Here is a 16,410-nt window from a genome sequence, read left to right as displayed (position 1 = left end):
CCTACTAACCACATAGTACTGTAACCAACCACAGACTATTATTTACATCTATGATGATTACTGAAAATGATATCTTAATGATTCCAAGTTAGTTAGAGAATGGTTAGACACATTCTTAGTTGCAATGTTAAGTAGTGAGGTTTTCACAGTTACCAGTTAAAAAGAAACAATGCCAATTAAAAAGTTCTAATTTGTTCCCATTGGCTCACACTGGTAACACAGTTTCAAGAAAGTTGTCACAAACAAGCTGCATTTCAACAGGTAGCAGTCTGATAAACCTGATGCTCTATTTTGATTGGCTGATAACTAACATGCATAGGTAGGACCAAACAGTCATAAAGCACTAAAGTCTGCCCCAAGGATTAATGATCCATAAATCTCAATGTTCTGATTGATAAGGGCAATATGACATAAGATTATGTAGAAACTTTCATCTACTAATTGGTAAAAAAAGATATCGACCGAAGACAATAATAAATAACAAAAATTATATATATATTATAATTATTATATTAAAGTGAAGGTATGCATTGCTATACTAAACAGAGCCCGTGTAATGCGTGAATTCCAAACCGCGAAGCGGCGACGTATTTACGCTTTGCACGGGCTCAGGTTAGTATAGCAATGCATACGAACACTGATGCTCGGTACCGCATGATTAAGTACAGTACTCATTCATGTGTACAAATGACGTTAAAACGTTGATGATGTCCGACATGTATAATATAGAATGTGGCATGCAGGAGTAAAACAGGTTGAATATTACCATTTGCAGTAATCAGTTTTGATAAATAACAACATAATCATGATGATCATGATAAACTTTAATTGCTAATATTTAATATTTTCTTGTACATGCCTTTACCAATGCACATCTATACAAAAATAAAAAAACACAAACAAACAAACAAACAAAACAAAAACACATGAAGGCAATATAATAACAATGATTAAGTAGCCAGTCCGCCACATTAGGTGAGTAAATTGACCACAAGGCTTCAAATAAAGATGTGGCGAGTTCAACATCCAGGCGCGGCGTGTGTTCTCTTTCATGATTTGACAGAAAACAGTTGTGTTTGGTTTCATTCAGGCTCCACATGTCAGTCGCATGGAGAAGTTTCAGTTACATGCAGAGGGCAAGTCATTAATGGTGCAGAATCCATGAACATTTTAAGGTAATTGACCGGCTTTGCATAAACGTAACAGTCGAAAAATATGGCGTTAGAATCACATTCAATAGAAAAACTGTTTGCTGGAAATAATCAGGCTGGGAGTATCTTCAGAGAAGGATTATTTTGCTCGACTGGAGCACAAGACAATGAATAGACATGTTGTGAGTTCTGCGCCGGGCGCGGTCGGGTTTGACAGAAGACAGCTAGTGTGCTATTCGTCATCCGCCTGCGAGTATTGTCAGTTACATGCATGGAACAAGTCAGAAATGTTGCGGAAGCAAGAACACTGATCTTGCTGATTAACTGAAATTATGTTGAATAAAAGGTGAAACAATCAATCGGTTTAAAAGGTATAAAAGTCTTGGAATATCTCCCAAGCTAGTGTATTATGCCCAATCTGGGTTGTTTTTTTTTAATAAAAGTTTGGTTGGGGGTCGTTTTAATCACATGTGGCTTAATATTCTTTCCGAAAAAGTTAGAAAAAGCTGTGTTATGATAATTAGAAATAAAAATATATGTTTTTATGTGAATTGTCGAAATTTCAAACAACTTCATCACTCAAAACTTTTGAACTACTTTTACCTGTATAGTAAAGGTATACATGAAATGTATATCTACAACATTACGGAATTCATTTAGGGGCATGGTAGTGTATTGCTTCCGCGCGACGACGGTACGACATGAAGTGCTACATTTCGATTCTTTTGGCCCTAATAACATTCTGTACAACACTGGATTTTTCTCAAAGGAAACATATGTTATATTTGTACCTATTCAAATCATGACTGCTATATACCGATCTGGCTTGCAATTTTCGACCAGTAAAGCCGACATGTTCCCAACATGACAATTTGCTATGTTTTTACATTAATATTTTAAAATTTTAATTGTATTTGCCAGTGCAATCTTTCGACTTAAAAGAAACATTTGTCTTCAAATCTATACTTGTAAGTATAATCTCTTGGACAAGAATTCATGTCATCCTAGTAATTAAGGGGCATGCCCTCGGACGTATATTAAGTTTTTAGATTAAAGTGGCCTAATGCACATTTTACTGCATATAGTATGTTTTTGGTGAATGTTTTATAAAAGCAATTTTCGGTTGCTGTGCATTTAAATGTGTTAAATTAACGATAATGCCGCATAAGTATTTGAAGTTGATGCTTTAGAAATAAAGAAATGAGACTAATAAAATAATAGTTCTTTTCTTCAATCTTCTACGCAGTGATCTCCCTTACCTATAGGTAGAGATTTCTGAAGTCGAAGGGAAGCAACTCCTTACGTGCAGTTTGACTTTTCCTAAAAAGACTGTCCCAGTCAAAATAAGAAAAGTCAGATTTGGAAAGTTATTATTTCGTACTGGTAACAGGAAGAGTTTGGTATATTGATTTAAAAGCTATAATTTCCTCCACCCTTTTTACACACACACACATCTATTTCACCTGGATTTTTACTTGAAAAATGCGCATAATTCCACTTTAATATTTAAAAGTATGAAATAAATTGCTATTAAATTTCTTCTGTATTATATCAAATCGCAATAAAGTGTTTCATTTTTGTAAAGAATTGATGCTTAATTCACTAAGTGTTAATCATTTTACCATATAACCCTAACTTTTCAGCTCACCTGAGCCAAAAGCTCAAGGTGAACTTTTGTGACCACTTGATGTCCGTCGTCCGTCGTGCGTCCGTCAACAATTTCTAAAAAAATCTTCTTCTTCAAAACTGCTGGGCAGATTTACATCAAACTTCACAGGAATGATCCTTGGGTGCACCCTTTCAAAACTGCCCAAAGAATTAAAAACCATTCAGAACTGTGGTTGTCATGACAACAGAAAGGAAACTCTTTAAAAATCTTCTTCTCAGAAACTGTTAGTCAGATTTCAAAAATATTTTGTAGAAATGATCTCTAGGTGACCCTCTACCAAGATTGCTTAAGCCGTTCTATTTCGGTAAAAAACATGGCCGGCAGGGGGGAGGGGGGCTATTTTCCCTCAATGGCTATATTGTAAATTTCAAAAATCTTCTTCTTCAAAACCACTGGGCAGATTTAAACCAAACTTCACAAAAATGATCCTTTGGTGGCCCCCTTTCAAAATTGCCCAAAGATTTTAAAATCCATTCAGAACTGTGGTTGCCATGGTAACCGAAATGAACTTCTTCTCAAAAAATGTTAGCCGGATTTCAAACATACTTTGTAGAAATGATCTCTAGGTGACTTTCTACCAAAATTGCTTAAGTCATTCTATTTCGTTAAAAAAACATGGCCGCCAGGGGGCGGAGCTTATTTTCCCTATATTACTATATTGTAAATTTCAAAAATCTTCTTCTCTGAAACCTAAAGACCTAGAACTTATATATTTGGTATGTGGCATTGTCTAGTGGACTTTTACCAAGATTGTTCAAGTGATATGATCCCAGGGTCAATACTGGTCCCACCCCGTGGTCCCTTGAAATTACACAAAGTTCTGCAGGAAAAACATAAAAAAATATTCTTCTCTGAAACCGAAAGGCACAGAGCTTAGATATCATACATGTGGCATTGTCTAGTGGTCCTTTAATAAGACTGTTCAAATCATGATCAATGGTCTATCTAAAGCCCCGCCCCGGGGAAAAATACCTCAAAAAATATCTGATTATATTTTCTAGACTGTTTAATTATAATTACCTGATGACCACAAGTAATTAGGGGTTACTTGACTGTGACATTGACCTACTGACCTACTTTCTTGTTTTTAAGATACAGTCTTGAAATTTGGATGACACATACAGTTTTGCACACCAATCTTAAAACAGACTTTCAGTGACCATGAATGTGACCTACTGACCTACTTTCTTAATATTTTAACCTACTTTCTTGTTATTGATGATATGTAGCTCATATTACTCAGGTTAGCGATCCAGGGTCATCATGACCCTCTTGTTATTTCAAGTTACAAGCCAGTAAAACTCGTATACATAGGCACTTTCTGAAATTTTCCCGCGAAAACAGAACCTAACTAAATTTACATAACTTTTTAAATTGCTATTATCAAATGAAATATGAAGAAATAATGAAATAATTTGCAATAATGGCGGGTCCTTTCCGATCATGTTGAGTCCTTTCAGGTATCTAGTCATACCGGTAAAAACAGGTGTGTTTAAAAAAAAAAGAATTCAATGACGTTTTCTCTTTATCCTTTATTTTAAAGGTGATGCTTTACTACAGAACTATAAACTTCATTGGGCGGTAATGGTACGGGTAAGACAAGGGACAATATATCCGCACGGGATAATTGTAAATACCACATCGTGTTACTTTCACGGCTGCTTTGTTTTCGCGAAATAAATCGCCGGCAAAATGACGGAAGAATTACAAAAAGCCATTGATATCAAGGCCACAAACAAACCAGGCGCCATTGACATATTACATAGTATTGGTAAGGTCTTTGACTAACTGGCGTATCAACTCAGAACATACTTTTTTCTTTGTCAATGTTCTGAAACGACGTCTAATTTTGTTCAAATTTGCTGATTCATTGTTCATTTCAGTAAAGACAAGTGATTGTGCCATTTCTGTCGTTGTAATGTCTTTTTCCAATGAATTATTATTATAGCCTTTCTTATTGTAATGAAGAAAACTGCAGTGAATAGCTTGTCTTCATGTTTTTGTGACCAGTATGAAAATCTCGAATACTGAGGCTGACTCGGACCATGGTTGATTGGGCCGAAATTTACTTGGCACTTATGTCATGAGTAAAAATAACATTTATAAGTTAAATTTCTGATGCAAAGAATAAATAAAATGTTTATCTAAATGCATAAATTATGCATTTTTGCTTGCCAAAACTTGTGTAACAGGTCGGAGATTTCCCCTGGATGAGAGACAGTCTCTAGATCTAAACACTGTCTCTCGTTTGAAAGACAAAATGTCTTTCGATCGAAAGACTGTATTTAGCTTAAGTGTTGAAAAAACATGAAATCATTAATATGAAATTAGGTGCTACCTAAAAGGCAGAGCTCCCTTGAAAAATCACCAGTGCCCTTAAAAATTAAAGGAATGTTGTTGGAATTATGTGGAATTATGGATTCCTTTTGGAAGTTTATGTTCTATTAGATCTATTAAAATTATAAGTATTAATGATAATTCATGATTTCTGAATGCATGTATTAGACTGCATCAAGATTAATTCTTGACATTGGAAAACTTGAAAGATATTCTATATATAATCAAAAGAAAGTTCGATATAGATTTAAATCGGCACCAAGATAAAGAAAAAAAAACGTAATTGAATAATTTCTGTTATTCTTCTTAAAACGTACTGCATCAAAAAATTTACATAAATTATTATCATACTGGAAACCAGTCACAAATGATAACTCCTTCAAATTGAAAAGCTTGAATCTTGAAAATTTCAAACCTAACAGAATCTCATTACACCAACAGCCAAAGGAATTCTGTCTCTTTGCGTGTAAATGTTTGGCAATGAGGACTTAATGTAAAAAGTTAATGTTCCAGTTCCAAAGTTAATAGAAATTAGAATTTACGTAATCCTGGAAATGACTATTGTAATTCTTTTAAATGTCATTATTGTCAAATTTTGATTCTTTTTGGATGGAAAAATGTGTCCAACTTTTAGTAAAAAAAAACTGCTATAAAAGACGCCTGGTATGGGAAAATTACAATAATTTACATGACTGCTTGTTTTAAACCCAAAAGACTAGTTATTTTTAAAAGTTAATGATCAGAATTTTACCTAGAGAAAAACAGTGTTTGCCGAAATTCTCGAAAACACCTACAGTTTATTTACAGAACTTTTAAGTTCACAATCTGTGGCGTTTTTATGGTTAATCTTTTAGCACTAGAGAATAGGGATGGCAGTAAGAACCTTTTTGATGTTTATTGATAATTTATCGCCAATAGTTTTATTTTTATTTTTATAAACTCTGGTTAGTGATTTTAAAGCTAACGGATGAAATATATGTGAACGGGGAGAAGAGCATTATTTGCTTTTCACAGTTCAATGCTTGTATATTATGACTCAAAGCTATTTTTTAGCTCATCTGATTTTTTGAAAAAAAATGATGAGTTATTGTCATCACTTGAGCGGTTGTCGGCGTCGGCGTCTGCGTCTGCGTCGGCGTTGCTTTGAAACTTGGAATACTTGTTCACCATCATAAGCTGACTCTGTATAGCAAGAAACATAACTCCATCTTGCTTTTTGCAAGATTTATGGCCCCTTTTGGACTTAGAATATATCAGATTTCTTGGTTAAGTTTTATGTTTAGGTCAGCTTTTCTCCTAAACTATCAAAGCTATTGCTTTGAAACTTGGAATACTTGTTCACCATCATAAGCTGACTCTGTATAGCAAGAAACATAACTCCATTTTGATTTTTGCAAGATTTATGGCCCCTTTTGTACTTAGAAAATATCAGATTTCTTGGTTAAGTTTTATGTTTAGGTCAACTTTTCTCCTAAACTATCAAAGCTATTGCTTTGAAACTTGGAATACTTGTTCACCATCATAAGCAGACCCTGTACATCAAGAAACATAACTCCATCTTGCTTTTTGCAAGAATTATTGCCCCTTTTGGACTTAGAAAATCAGTTTTCTTGGTTAAGTTTTATGTTTAGGTCAGCTTTTCTCCTAAACTGTCAAAGCTATTGCTTTAAAACTTGCAACACTTGTTCACCATCATAAGTTGACCCTGTACAGCAAGAAACATAACTCCATCCTGCTTTTTGCAAGATTTATGGCCCCTTTTGGACTTAGAAAATATCAGATTTCTTGGTTAAGTTTTATGTTTAGGTCAACTTTTTCTCTTAAACTATCAAAGCTATTGCTTTGAAACTTGCAACACTTGTTCACCATCATAAGCTGACCCTGTACAACAAGCAACATAACTCCATCCTGCTTTTTGCAATAATTATTGCCCCTTTTGGACTTAGAAAATCATTTTCTTGGTTGAGTATTATGTTTAAGTCAACTTTTCTCATAAACTATCAAAGCTATTTCTTTAAAACTTGCAACAGTTTTTCACCATCATAAGTGGACACTGAACATCAAGAAACATAACTCTATCCTGCTTTTTGCAAGAATGATGCCCCTTTTTAGACTTAGAAAATCATGGGTAGGACAATATTTCTATTACACAAAAAAAAAATCAGATGAGCGTCAGCACCCGCAAGGCGGTGCTCTTGTTTTTAAAGTTATGTCAACTGACTACTGCACAAGCACTGCATTGGAACCTGACATCAAAACTAAACACTTGTTAAATTTCACATGAATGACTTTAGCTATACAATATTTTCAAAACTTATAATAATACAAAAAAGAACTGAAATAAAAAAGGAATTAAAAAAAGTCTGGTCCAGGTGAGATTCGAACTCACGACCTCTGCATTTCAATGCGAACGCGCTAACCACTACACCACTGTGGAGTTATGACGTCATTGGGACAAACATAAGTATATATAATGAAGTTCAGTAATGGCAGCGTGACGAAAGTCGTTTCAAAATGAAATTATTGTCTTTTATTTTTTTTTTCTTCCTAGAAAATGTATTTAGCACTAATTTCTTATTATCAAACGCTCATTTACATTTTTATTCTATATTCAAAGCAGTAAGCGAGACGCTTTTGTCAACCGTAAACAGTAAGCGTCTACTGATGTCTTTACTGATTAATTACTATGTACATAGTACACATGAAAAAATCCGAACAACACCGATGCCAAAAAGTACCACGAATTTCAACTCGATAGTATAAACAGTTAAATCTCTCTATTCATTTTCTTTTTCACACGTCTAACTGTAATGCGACGCTGTCGGCGCCGCTTTGCGGCGCCGGTAGCTCTGCTATTAAAACAATCATTTCTTTACAGTCGCATTATTTAATTATTGAAACAACTTGTTATTTCAAGTAAACTTTACAAGAAACACATTGTCATAGAAGTTTGCTTAAGCATTATAATGCTTAAACAAAATTCCCAAAATAATTTAGATTTTGAAAATTTGATAAAAGAAAGATAATTTTCTATATTTGAAATAAATTTGCGCATTCTAAAAAGAGAGTTTTCAGGGCTAGACACTAACTTTTTTCCAGTGGTGGTCCGAAGGACCAGCAGCTTTTGCAAACTGATGGTCCGACAGAATTTCAGGTGGTCCTACCTAGATTGATGTTTTTTTTTAAGTTAACGCAACCAGTAACATATGAGACCCCCTCTTCTTTCATGGAGTACTTTTTACAAACACTGCAAAACATGTGATTTTTATATTATTATTTTGATAAACATCTGCCATTTAATTATTAAAAATAGTTTTGAAAATCAAATTTAAAATAAAGATGTCAATAAAGATAATTTTTTCAGCAATTCATATTTTAAGTGGGTGGGGTTTGGTGCCTCTTCTCGAAAAATGCTTCAAAATAAGAGCGTTTTTTGCAACAGTTGTCATTTTTTCTTAAATACAGACTTTTTATTGACTTTTCATTAAGATTGCACTAGAAAATCTCGTTAGAAATGTCCGAAAATCACGGCCGTGAAAACGGGAGACAAATATAGAACACGAAAGTAACATTAAATTCTTGATAAAATACGTGTTATAATTTTTTTTTTCATTATACCTATTGAGTACTTATAATTTCTGCTTATTAAAAGCATTTTTATTTATTTTTGCCCAAACAAAGCCTCGGTAATGATAATAAATTAAATAAAATGCTATAGATCGTAACGGCAGATGGGCTTATATAAACGTGTCAAGCACATAAAATAAATGAATTTCGTTATCCAATTTGTTGTTCAGTAATAATCGGCAAGACAGAAGCTGTATTTCGCTAATTAACAAGTTGTACAAACACGATAATAGGCTGCTTTTCGTATTGTTTATCAATTAACTTTTAACTTTTTGATCAATAAACACTTTTGATAATGACGGGCACTAAATACAAACCGCGAGATGACAACGTGTCAGCCGGCGCGTGGCGTAATTGACATATGTCAGTAGCTAATTAATATACGACGCTCCGCCTTCTGCCATACTTCCGCTTATGGCGGCAAACAATATTTAAATTCACTGGGATTTTGATTGGCACAGAGGCAGAACTTTCGAACTCGAGACGAATCAAAGAAAATTTCCGCGGGCCACGCCGACGCATGGGGCATTTTCTGTGCGAGTCAGATACGAGTTTTTCTCTATTTTTGCGGGTCAAAATCCGGAACCTCGGGTCTACCGAACGCTGGATACTGTACTGATACCTCAATAGTTTGTAAAGGAATACTTGAAGCAGATAGATAAGTTACCGTGTTCCGTTCCCGGGTTTTAGTACCAGCGTTACATCCGGGGATTCCAAATTTCAAGAAAATATACACGGGGAAAACCAAATTCTATTTTTAAACTGCAGTACCGTGAACAATTCAATGTTTATAATTTATTTGAAAAATGACTTGCTTGTAATTTTCGGTGGTCCATCGGACCACACAGGTTCGAGAAGTTAGTGGTCCTCCCTGAAAAGCACTGGTCTCGGACCAGCGGACCAGCGTTAGTGTCGAGCCCTGGTTTTAATTACTCTTTCAATGATTTTCATTGCTTAAGCTAATTTGAGTCTTTCGAACGAAAGACATTTTGTCTTTCGAACGAGAGACAATGTTTAGATCGAGAGGATGTCTCTCAATCCAGGGGATGTCTCCGACCTGTGTAATAGGAGTGGAAAATGTGCAGCCTGATACAGGACTTGAACCTGCGACCTTCTGCTTGCAAGTCTGATGCTCTACCAACTGAGCTAATCAGACAATCAATATCATAGACTAATTATATACATTTATTATATACACACTGCTACATTCCTCCCTCCTTTTTTTCAAAGACAAACTCGGGTTCTTTTGACTAACCCAGCCATTGCTTCACCCTAGCTCTAGGATTCCAAGGCTAGTCACCACACTCAAGGCACCAATGTAATAGTCTCAGGAAAAATATGCAGCCTCGACTCGGATCTTCGGCTTACCGTGCCAACACTCTACCAATTGAGCTACCGAGGCCACCCGATACGAGAACCACTACAAACCTTCCCTCTTACTGTGAGACATTGGCACTCCTGATCAATGTCTGCCACAGACTGTTAACTCCTTGCACATGAATTTGAAGCCTTAACAATGATTTCCGGCATTTTGGAAGATATTTTTAAAATTTAAAGACAAAGGTGTAACATACCCCGGTATATATACACACAAGAATCCTGAATAAGAAATGTTTTAGATGCTGTGTATTAACTGAAAGAACTGTATTATGTTTCAGTGAAACGAGATGCTGACTTGAACAATGAGGAAAGCGTGAAAGTAAAGGAGCAATCAATTCTGGAACTGGGCGCCCTTCTGGCACAGTCAAAACAAGCAGAGGGTAATGCTTTTAACTCTAAACTTAAAGTTGAAAAAATGCATCTAGCAGAATAGACATGAATATAATATATACATTTTTAGCTCCACTAGTCTATTCGGAGAATAGGGGGGCTATACTACTCGCCCCGGCGTCAGCGTGACCCTTCTTGGTTAAAGTTTTTCGGCAACCTTTGTTTTTCTGTCATATCTTTGTTACTATTGCTTATATCTTACTGTAACTTGACATAAACATTGTCCAGTATGCAAACAAAGTATGTACAGGGACTGGGCCCATTTTATCCAAGGTCAAAGTCACCAAGGTCTTATACTTAGGTTATTTTTAAGGTTAAAGTTTTTCGGCAACCTTTGTTTTTCTGTCATAACTTTGTTACTTTTGCTTATATCTTACTGTAAGTTCTCATAAACATTGTCCAGTATACAAACATAGTATATGCAGGGGCTGGGCCCATTATACCCAAGGTCAAGGTCACAAAGGAGTTATACTTGGAATTATTTTCATGTTAAATTTTTCCAAAAGCTTTATTATTATATATTAATAGACATATCTTTGGTACTTTAAATGATAATGACTTGAAATTAAAAACATTTGTTTATAATCATCATCTGCATGTGTGGTTACATACCCCATAACTCTAATTGTATTTTTGACAGAATTATGCCCCTTTTGTACTTAAACATTTTTTGCAATCTTCGCTTTCTGGATATTACTTTAATGCAATATAAGATAAAGACTTGAAACTTAAAATGTATCTTTATCACCATCATCTGCATGAGTGGTAACAATCCCCATAACTCTGATTTGTATTTTTGACCAAATTTTGCCCCTTTTATACTTAAATTTTTTTTAACAAACTTTGTTTTCTGGACATAACTTTGGTACTATATAAGATAATGACTTGAAACTCAAAATATAGCTTTACCATCATCATCTGCATTTGTTGTAACAATCCTAATAACTCTAATTTGTGTATTTGATGGAATTATGCCCCTTGGTGTATCTTCCTCTTATAGTAGAGGTCTCTTATTCAGACATATATTCATTTTACTGTCAAATCCCCGAATAGTGGAGCGTGCTGTCTTACGGACAACTCTTGTTTTACATATCAAGCAGTAAATATCATATACAATACAATGTACCGAGATGCTGAGAAGATTTGCTTGTAATAATTGTCAGTGTCTGTAATATTGTTCAAATAGTATTACTAAGAGTATTGCTAAGTTTATTATCTTATTAACTGAATTAGAGTGCTGATTGCTGATTTTGTTTTCAGAGCTTGCTGGTCTGATTAAATTCACACGACCATTTCTGGGTATGGTTAGCAAAGCAAAGGCAGCAAAATTGGTACGAGCGTTGGTTGATCTTTTCCTGGATATGGAAGCTGGTACAGGGAAAGAGGTATGCAACCCTGTTCTCTTTGTTTTATTCTGATTTCTTGCCTAAAAATCATCTTGATTAACAGCAGTTGGGGAAATCTGTTGTTTGTCTATGGACTGGAAATGTTTGGAAACCTTCTTGACTTAAGTCTACGATCCCAATATGTTTTTTTTTTTTCCATAAGAATTCCATTTCTACTTTTAGCAGTGGATTATTAATTTTAGAAGTTATCTTTTATCATACACCCGTATATTTCGGGTGTAATACAGGTGGTGCTGCTGTCTGAAAACAGGTTTTCTCGGGCTGTCAATTCGCAGACAGAAAAGAAGGATTAAAAATTGTCAGGCTGAATTAATTTATGTTTCAGAAAAGTTAAATACTTTTGATGGGGATGTCATACATTAAGTATATTCTTATTTATTTTTGCTTGATTGTGATGAAAGTTTCAAGCTTATTTGAATAATTTTTGAGTCTGCTTCCTACAAAAATCAGTACTGGTGTCTTATGGGAAGGCCTGGTTGTGCTGGATCTCTGGGTTGAGTGGCCGACACCTTATCCACTAGGCCACAGCTCTCCTATGTCATACATTTGAAGTAGATATCTAAATATGAATTTACTTATGTCAACAATGGTCATTTAAATGGCAAGAGTTACAATGTAACACGTAATACAACCATTTTGTAATTATTGTTTCTCTGACAGAATTTTGTATTTTGATTTGAAGGTTGATCTATGTAAAGAATGTATAGACTGGGCCAAAGATGAAAAGAGAACTTTCCTGAGACAAGCTTTGGAGGTAAAATATTCTTCTGTGTCTTTAATGTTTTGGCTAAGGTATAGCTATGTTCAGACATTGTCTTTAACACATTATCCTATAAATGTTGTCTGACTGGTGGACAGAATTTTTGTTTGTTTTGCAGGAACATACTTCAGATAAAGACAGTCAGATAGGTTGCGGGGCATAATTTGGAACATAGTATTTTTCAAAAAAATGATCCAACAATCAGGGCACTACTGAACTACTGTCAACATTGTATTAAGAGACTGCCAAGGGGACTGCTAAAAAGTGGTCTTTTAATGGAATGGTCTCTTAATGAATTTCAGTCGGGTGAAGAGAAAAGTTAATTTCTAACTGTTAATGTAACTGTATTAATTATGCTGGATTGTTTGTAAGTTTGGCTGTTACAAAAGCTAATTGCATTTAGGCAGGTGCAAAACGTACTCGTTAATTACACAGGTGAAGAAAATGCCTGGCGGGAATTTGGTACCCGGTTGCTTAATAGATACTTTTGTCGAATATTTTACCTGTTGGGACTTCATTAATGTGTTCGCTAGTCATTGAATAAAAAATGTTGACTGTAGTGAGGGATGTGCCAAACTCCAAATAAGCCAGATAACTTAGGAATGTTTTTCACTTCTTTACTTTAAAAAAAGAAACAACTTCAGATAAACACAGGTGATCAGGAAGAAAAGATATGCTTTCAATATCCAAATACTCTAATTTGTAAAAGCTTTACAAGTTACCAATGATGAGCGGGATAGCATTTTCAAGTTTATAGATGTATTGCCATTGTTTATACAGTCTAACTTGTATACAAAGACCTAAATTAGGAAATGAAAAAAAAAAAGAAGTGTTTTGTTATTAGTTTATGTCCATTATAGTTGATAAGTTTGTATGGTCTGTAGTTAAAAGGGAGAGAAAATGTTGATCATTATAGCAGTTTTATGGAGTTGTGGTTTTGGTTTGTTGGTGGCCAGTGGTACAGGTTGGCTGTAATTGTAATAGTGTTACATGAAATTTTCTTTAAGCACGAAATTTCATGTTTTATGATAAAGCAGTTGCATTGTATTTCTTGGGGATATAAATTTATGGATTTAAACTTTTGCTAATAAAATGAATGGTAATTTTACATCATCATTCATTTAAATTTGGTATTATATTTTTAGCTTGATTCGACCATGAACTCCACGAAAATTTTTCCCCGATGAATATTCATTTCACAGTAATGCTCCATTGCTTATAATGTTACATATATTGTTTTGTATTTCCAGGCCAGATTAATTGCGTTATATTTTGAGACCAAAAAATATCAGGATGCACTTTTATTAAGTAAGTATTGTTTAGTGCAAGAGTGATCGGCTTGTCCTCAGACCTTTTCTGCTCGTCAGTATGAGGGGATGAGTAGAATTTTTGTCCCCCTGACAAACCATAGACGTTGAATGTGGTACAGAAGCTAGCTTTCTACTTGTTCAGGAATACAGTCAGCAGTGTGATGTCTAGAATGATATGTAATAGAACATGTTAACTTTAACATAATATAAATCAGTATGAAATAGGTTCGGACAGTCTTTTCAAACAGTTATATTAGGAGGTATAAAATGGCCACATAAATTCTTTGCTTAGTGGCAAAGTCATAAACATGACAGCTTTAAAAAAAAAATAAGATGACCAAACAGGTGAAAATTATATACAATGTTAATGATGATGTTGTAAAGGATTTTATTTTTGTATTTTATGAAATGTATTTCATTTACTGTATTTTAGCATCATCATTACTGAGAGAACTGAAAAAGTTAGATGATAAAGCATTGTTAGTGGAAGTACAGTTGTTAGAATCAAAAGTATACCATGCATTGAGTAACCTACCTAAAGCCAGGGCGGCACTGACCTCGGGGAGAACCACAGCTAATGGAATATATTGTCCACCAAAACTCCAGGCAGCTCTTGATCTACAGTCAGGTATGTACATCAGGTGTAATTGACTTTTAATGCCAGATTGCTTGATGGTAGTCATGTCCTTTTTAAGTCCATCAGTAGATGATATTACAGGTATTGTGTTTTACCTAAGAAGGGTGTCTTCGGGTCATCCCCCATCATTACAAGTGGACATTTGATATAATCTATGTTGGTGTGGCTTAAACCTCAACAAGAAAAACTGTGAAATATGAAATATCTAGCCAAGGTCAGCTGAACTCTTCAAACTTTTTATGAAGCATGTAGGCTGTTTAGTAGATGTGCAAAAGACATTATTGAATGTAAACTCCTGTTAATAACCTCAAGCATTTCAAAAAAGACAAAATACTCTGAACTGACTATGATTTGTAAAAGACAGAACAGTGATAGAGACGGTCAGCAAGAAATGTGGGTCATTTCTCCCAAAATTTTCACTCACAAAATGCCAGTTCTGCCATTTGAAACTTTTCACTCGCATTTTGCCACTTCAAATTTAGACCCAGAGGAGCATTTGAATAATAATGGTCCGGACCAGTATCAGTTCTAAAAATCATTTCTAACAAATATTAATTTAAAATGACATTTGTATGCAGATGTAAAATATAGTTTTCTTGGAGTATACATTGTAGATGGAATGTTCTTATTTTAATATACATTATAATCTATATTAAAATCATTTCTAACAAATACTAAAATGATATTTGTATGCAGATGTAAAATATGGTTTACGGGGAGTATACATTGTAGATGGAATGTTCTTATTTAAATGTACATTATAAACTATATATTGCAGGTATATTGCACGCGGCAGAAGAGAGAGACTTTAAAACAGCGTACTCATATTTCTACGAAGCATTTGAAGGCTACGATTCCATCGACAGTCCTAAAGCTATAGTTGCCCTTAAATATATGTTGTTGATGAAGATTATGCTCAATGTGTAAGCTAATTTAAGCCATATTACTTTATCAGTTTGTGGGACATTACAATCTATTGCAGGGACTGCGTTTTAGGCGAGGTTGAGCGATAACTTCGCTTTAAAATATTTCACTCCGCCCTTCCCGCCCAGAAAAGCGAAGTTCAAGTCGCCCTAAAAATGGATGAAAGGAAAACATAATCGGCAATAAAGTGCGCCGAGATTATACATCTCAGTTATGTAAAGTCTGTAAACACAATACGCAATACACAGGATGTCACTGGGAGGCACACGCGGCGAAACGTGTCCATGACAACAAAAGATGATCACTCGATTTCAGATTGACGCCGCAGAATAAGCTGCTAATTGTTTGCATTTAATGTGATTGCAGTACACGATAATTAAAGAACGAAAGAGTAATAATTGAAGTTGACCGAAATCGGAGATCAGAGAGCCCGAAAACTTCGTAAAACAGCGATAATTAACTTCCGAATTACTAACCTAATTACATGATTGACATCTGTCAGTAGCTAATTAACATACGATGCTCCGCCTACTGTCATACTTCCGTTTGTGGCGGCGAACAATATTGAAATTGAAATTCACCGAGATTTTGATTGACAAAGCAGAACTTTCAAACCCGAGACGCATATCGCGGATCGAGCCGACGCACGGGACACTTTTTTTGTGCGGGTCAAATTCGAGTTTTTCTTGATTTTCGCGGGTCAAAACACGGAACCTCGGGTCAACCGCACGCCCTCGTTACTTTATAAGGAGATGTCTTACCCAGTAATTCATGGTTTCGGATAAAAATCGTTTCAAAATTTTTATCACAATGTAGACT

The 16,410-nt window shown here is 34.9% G+C and overlaps 1 protein-coding gene across 1 annotated transcript in view; it reads left to right on the top strand.

The window, feature by feature from the left end:
- LOC123532840 (26S proteasome non-ATPase regulatory subunit 11-like) overlaps nucleotides 1-16,410 on the top strand; it is a 286,840-nt gene that overhangs the window by 257,888 nt on the left and 12,542 nt on the right. Inside the window, exons 2-8 of the mRNA XM_045314423.2 lie at nucleotides 4,483-4,591; nucleotides 10,443-10,544; nucleotides 11,815-11,939; nucleotides 12,643-12,714; nucleotides 13,971-14,028; nucleotides 14,464-14,658; nucleotides 15,446-15,590. Coding sequence (XP_045170358.1) covers nucleotides 4,513-4,591; nucleotides 10,443-10,544; nucleotides 11,815-11,939; nucleotides 12,643-12,714; nucleotides 13,971-14,028; nucleotides 14,464-14,658; nucleotides 15,446-15,590 — 776 coding nt within the window. The 5' untranslated portion in view covers nucleotides 4,483-4,512. The remainder of the gene's footprint in view (nucleotides 1-4,482; nucleotides 4,592-10,442; nucleotides 10,545-11,814; nucleotides 11,940-12,642; nucleotides 12,715-13,970; nucleotides 14,029-14,463; nucleotides 14,659-15,445; nucleotides 15,591-16,410) is intronic.

This window comes from Mercenaria mercenaria, chromosome 11 (assembly GCF_021730395.1).
Source record: "Mercenaria mercenaria strain notata chromosome 11, MADL_Memer_1, whole genome shotgun sequence".
NCBI classification, from domain to species: Eukaryota; Metazoa; Mollusca; class Bivalvia; order Venerida; family Veneridae; genus Mercenaria; species Mercenaria mercenaria.
This window is presented reverse-complemented; position numbering and strand designations above follow the sequence as displayed.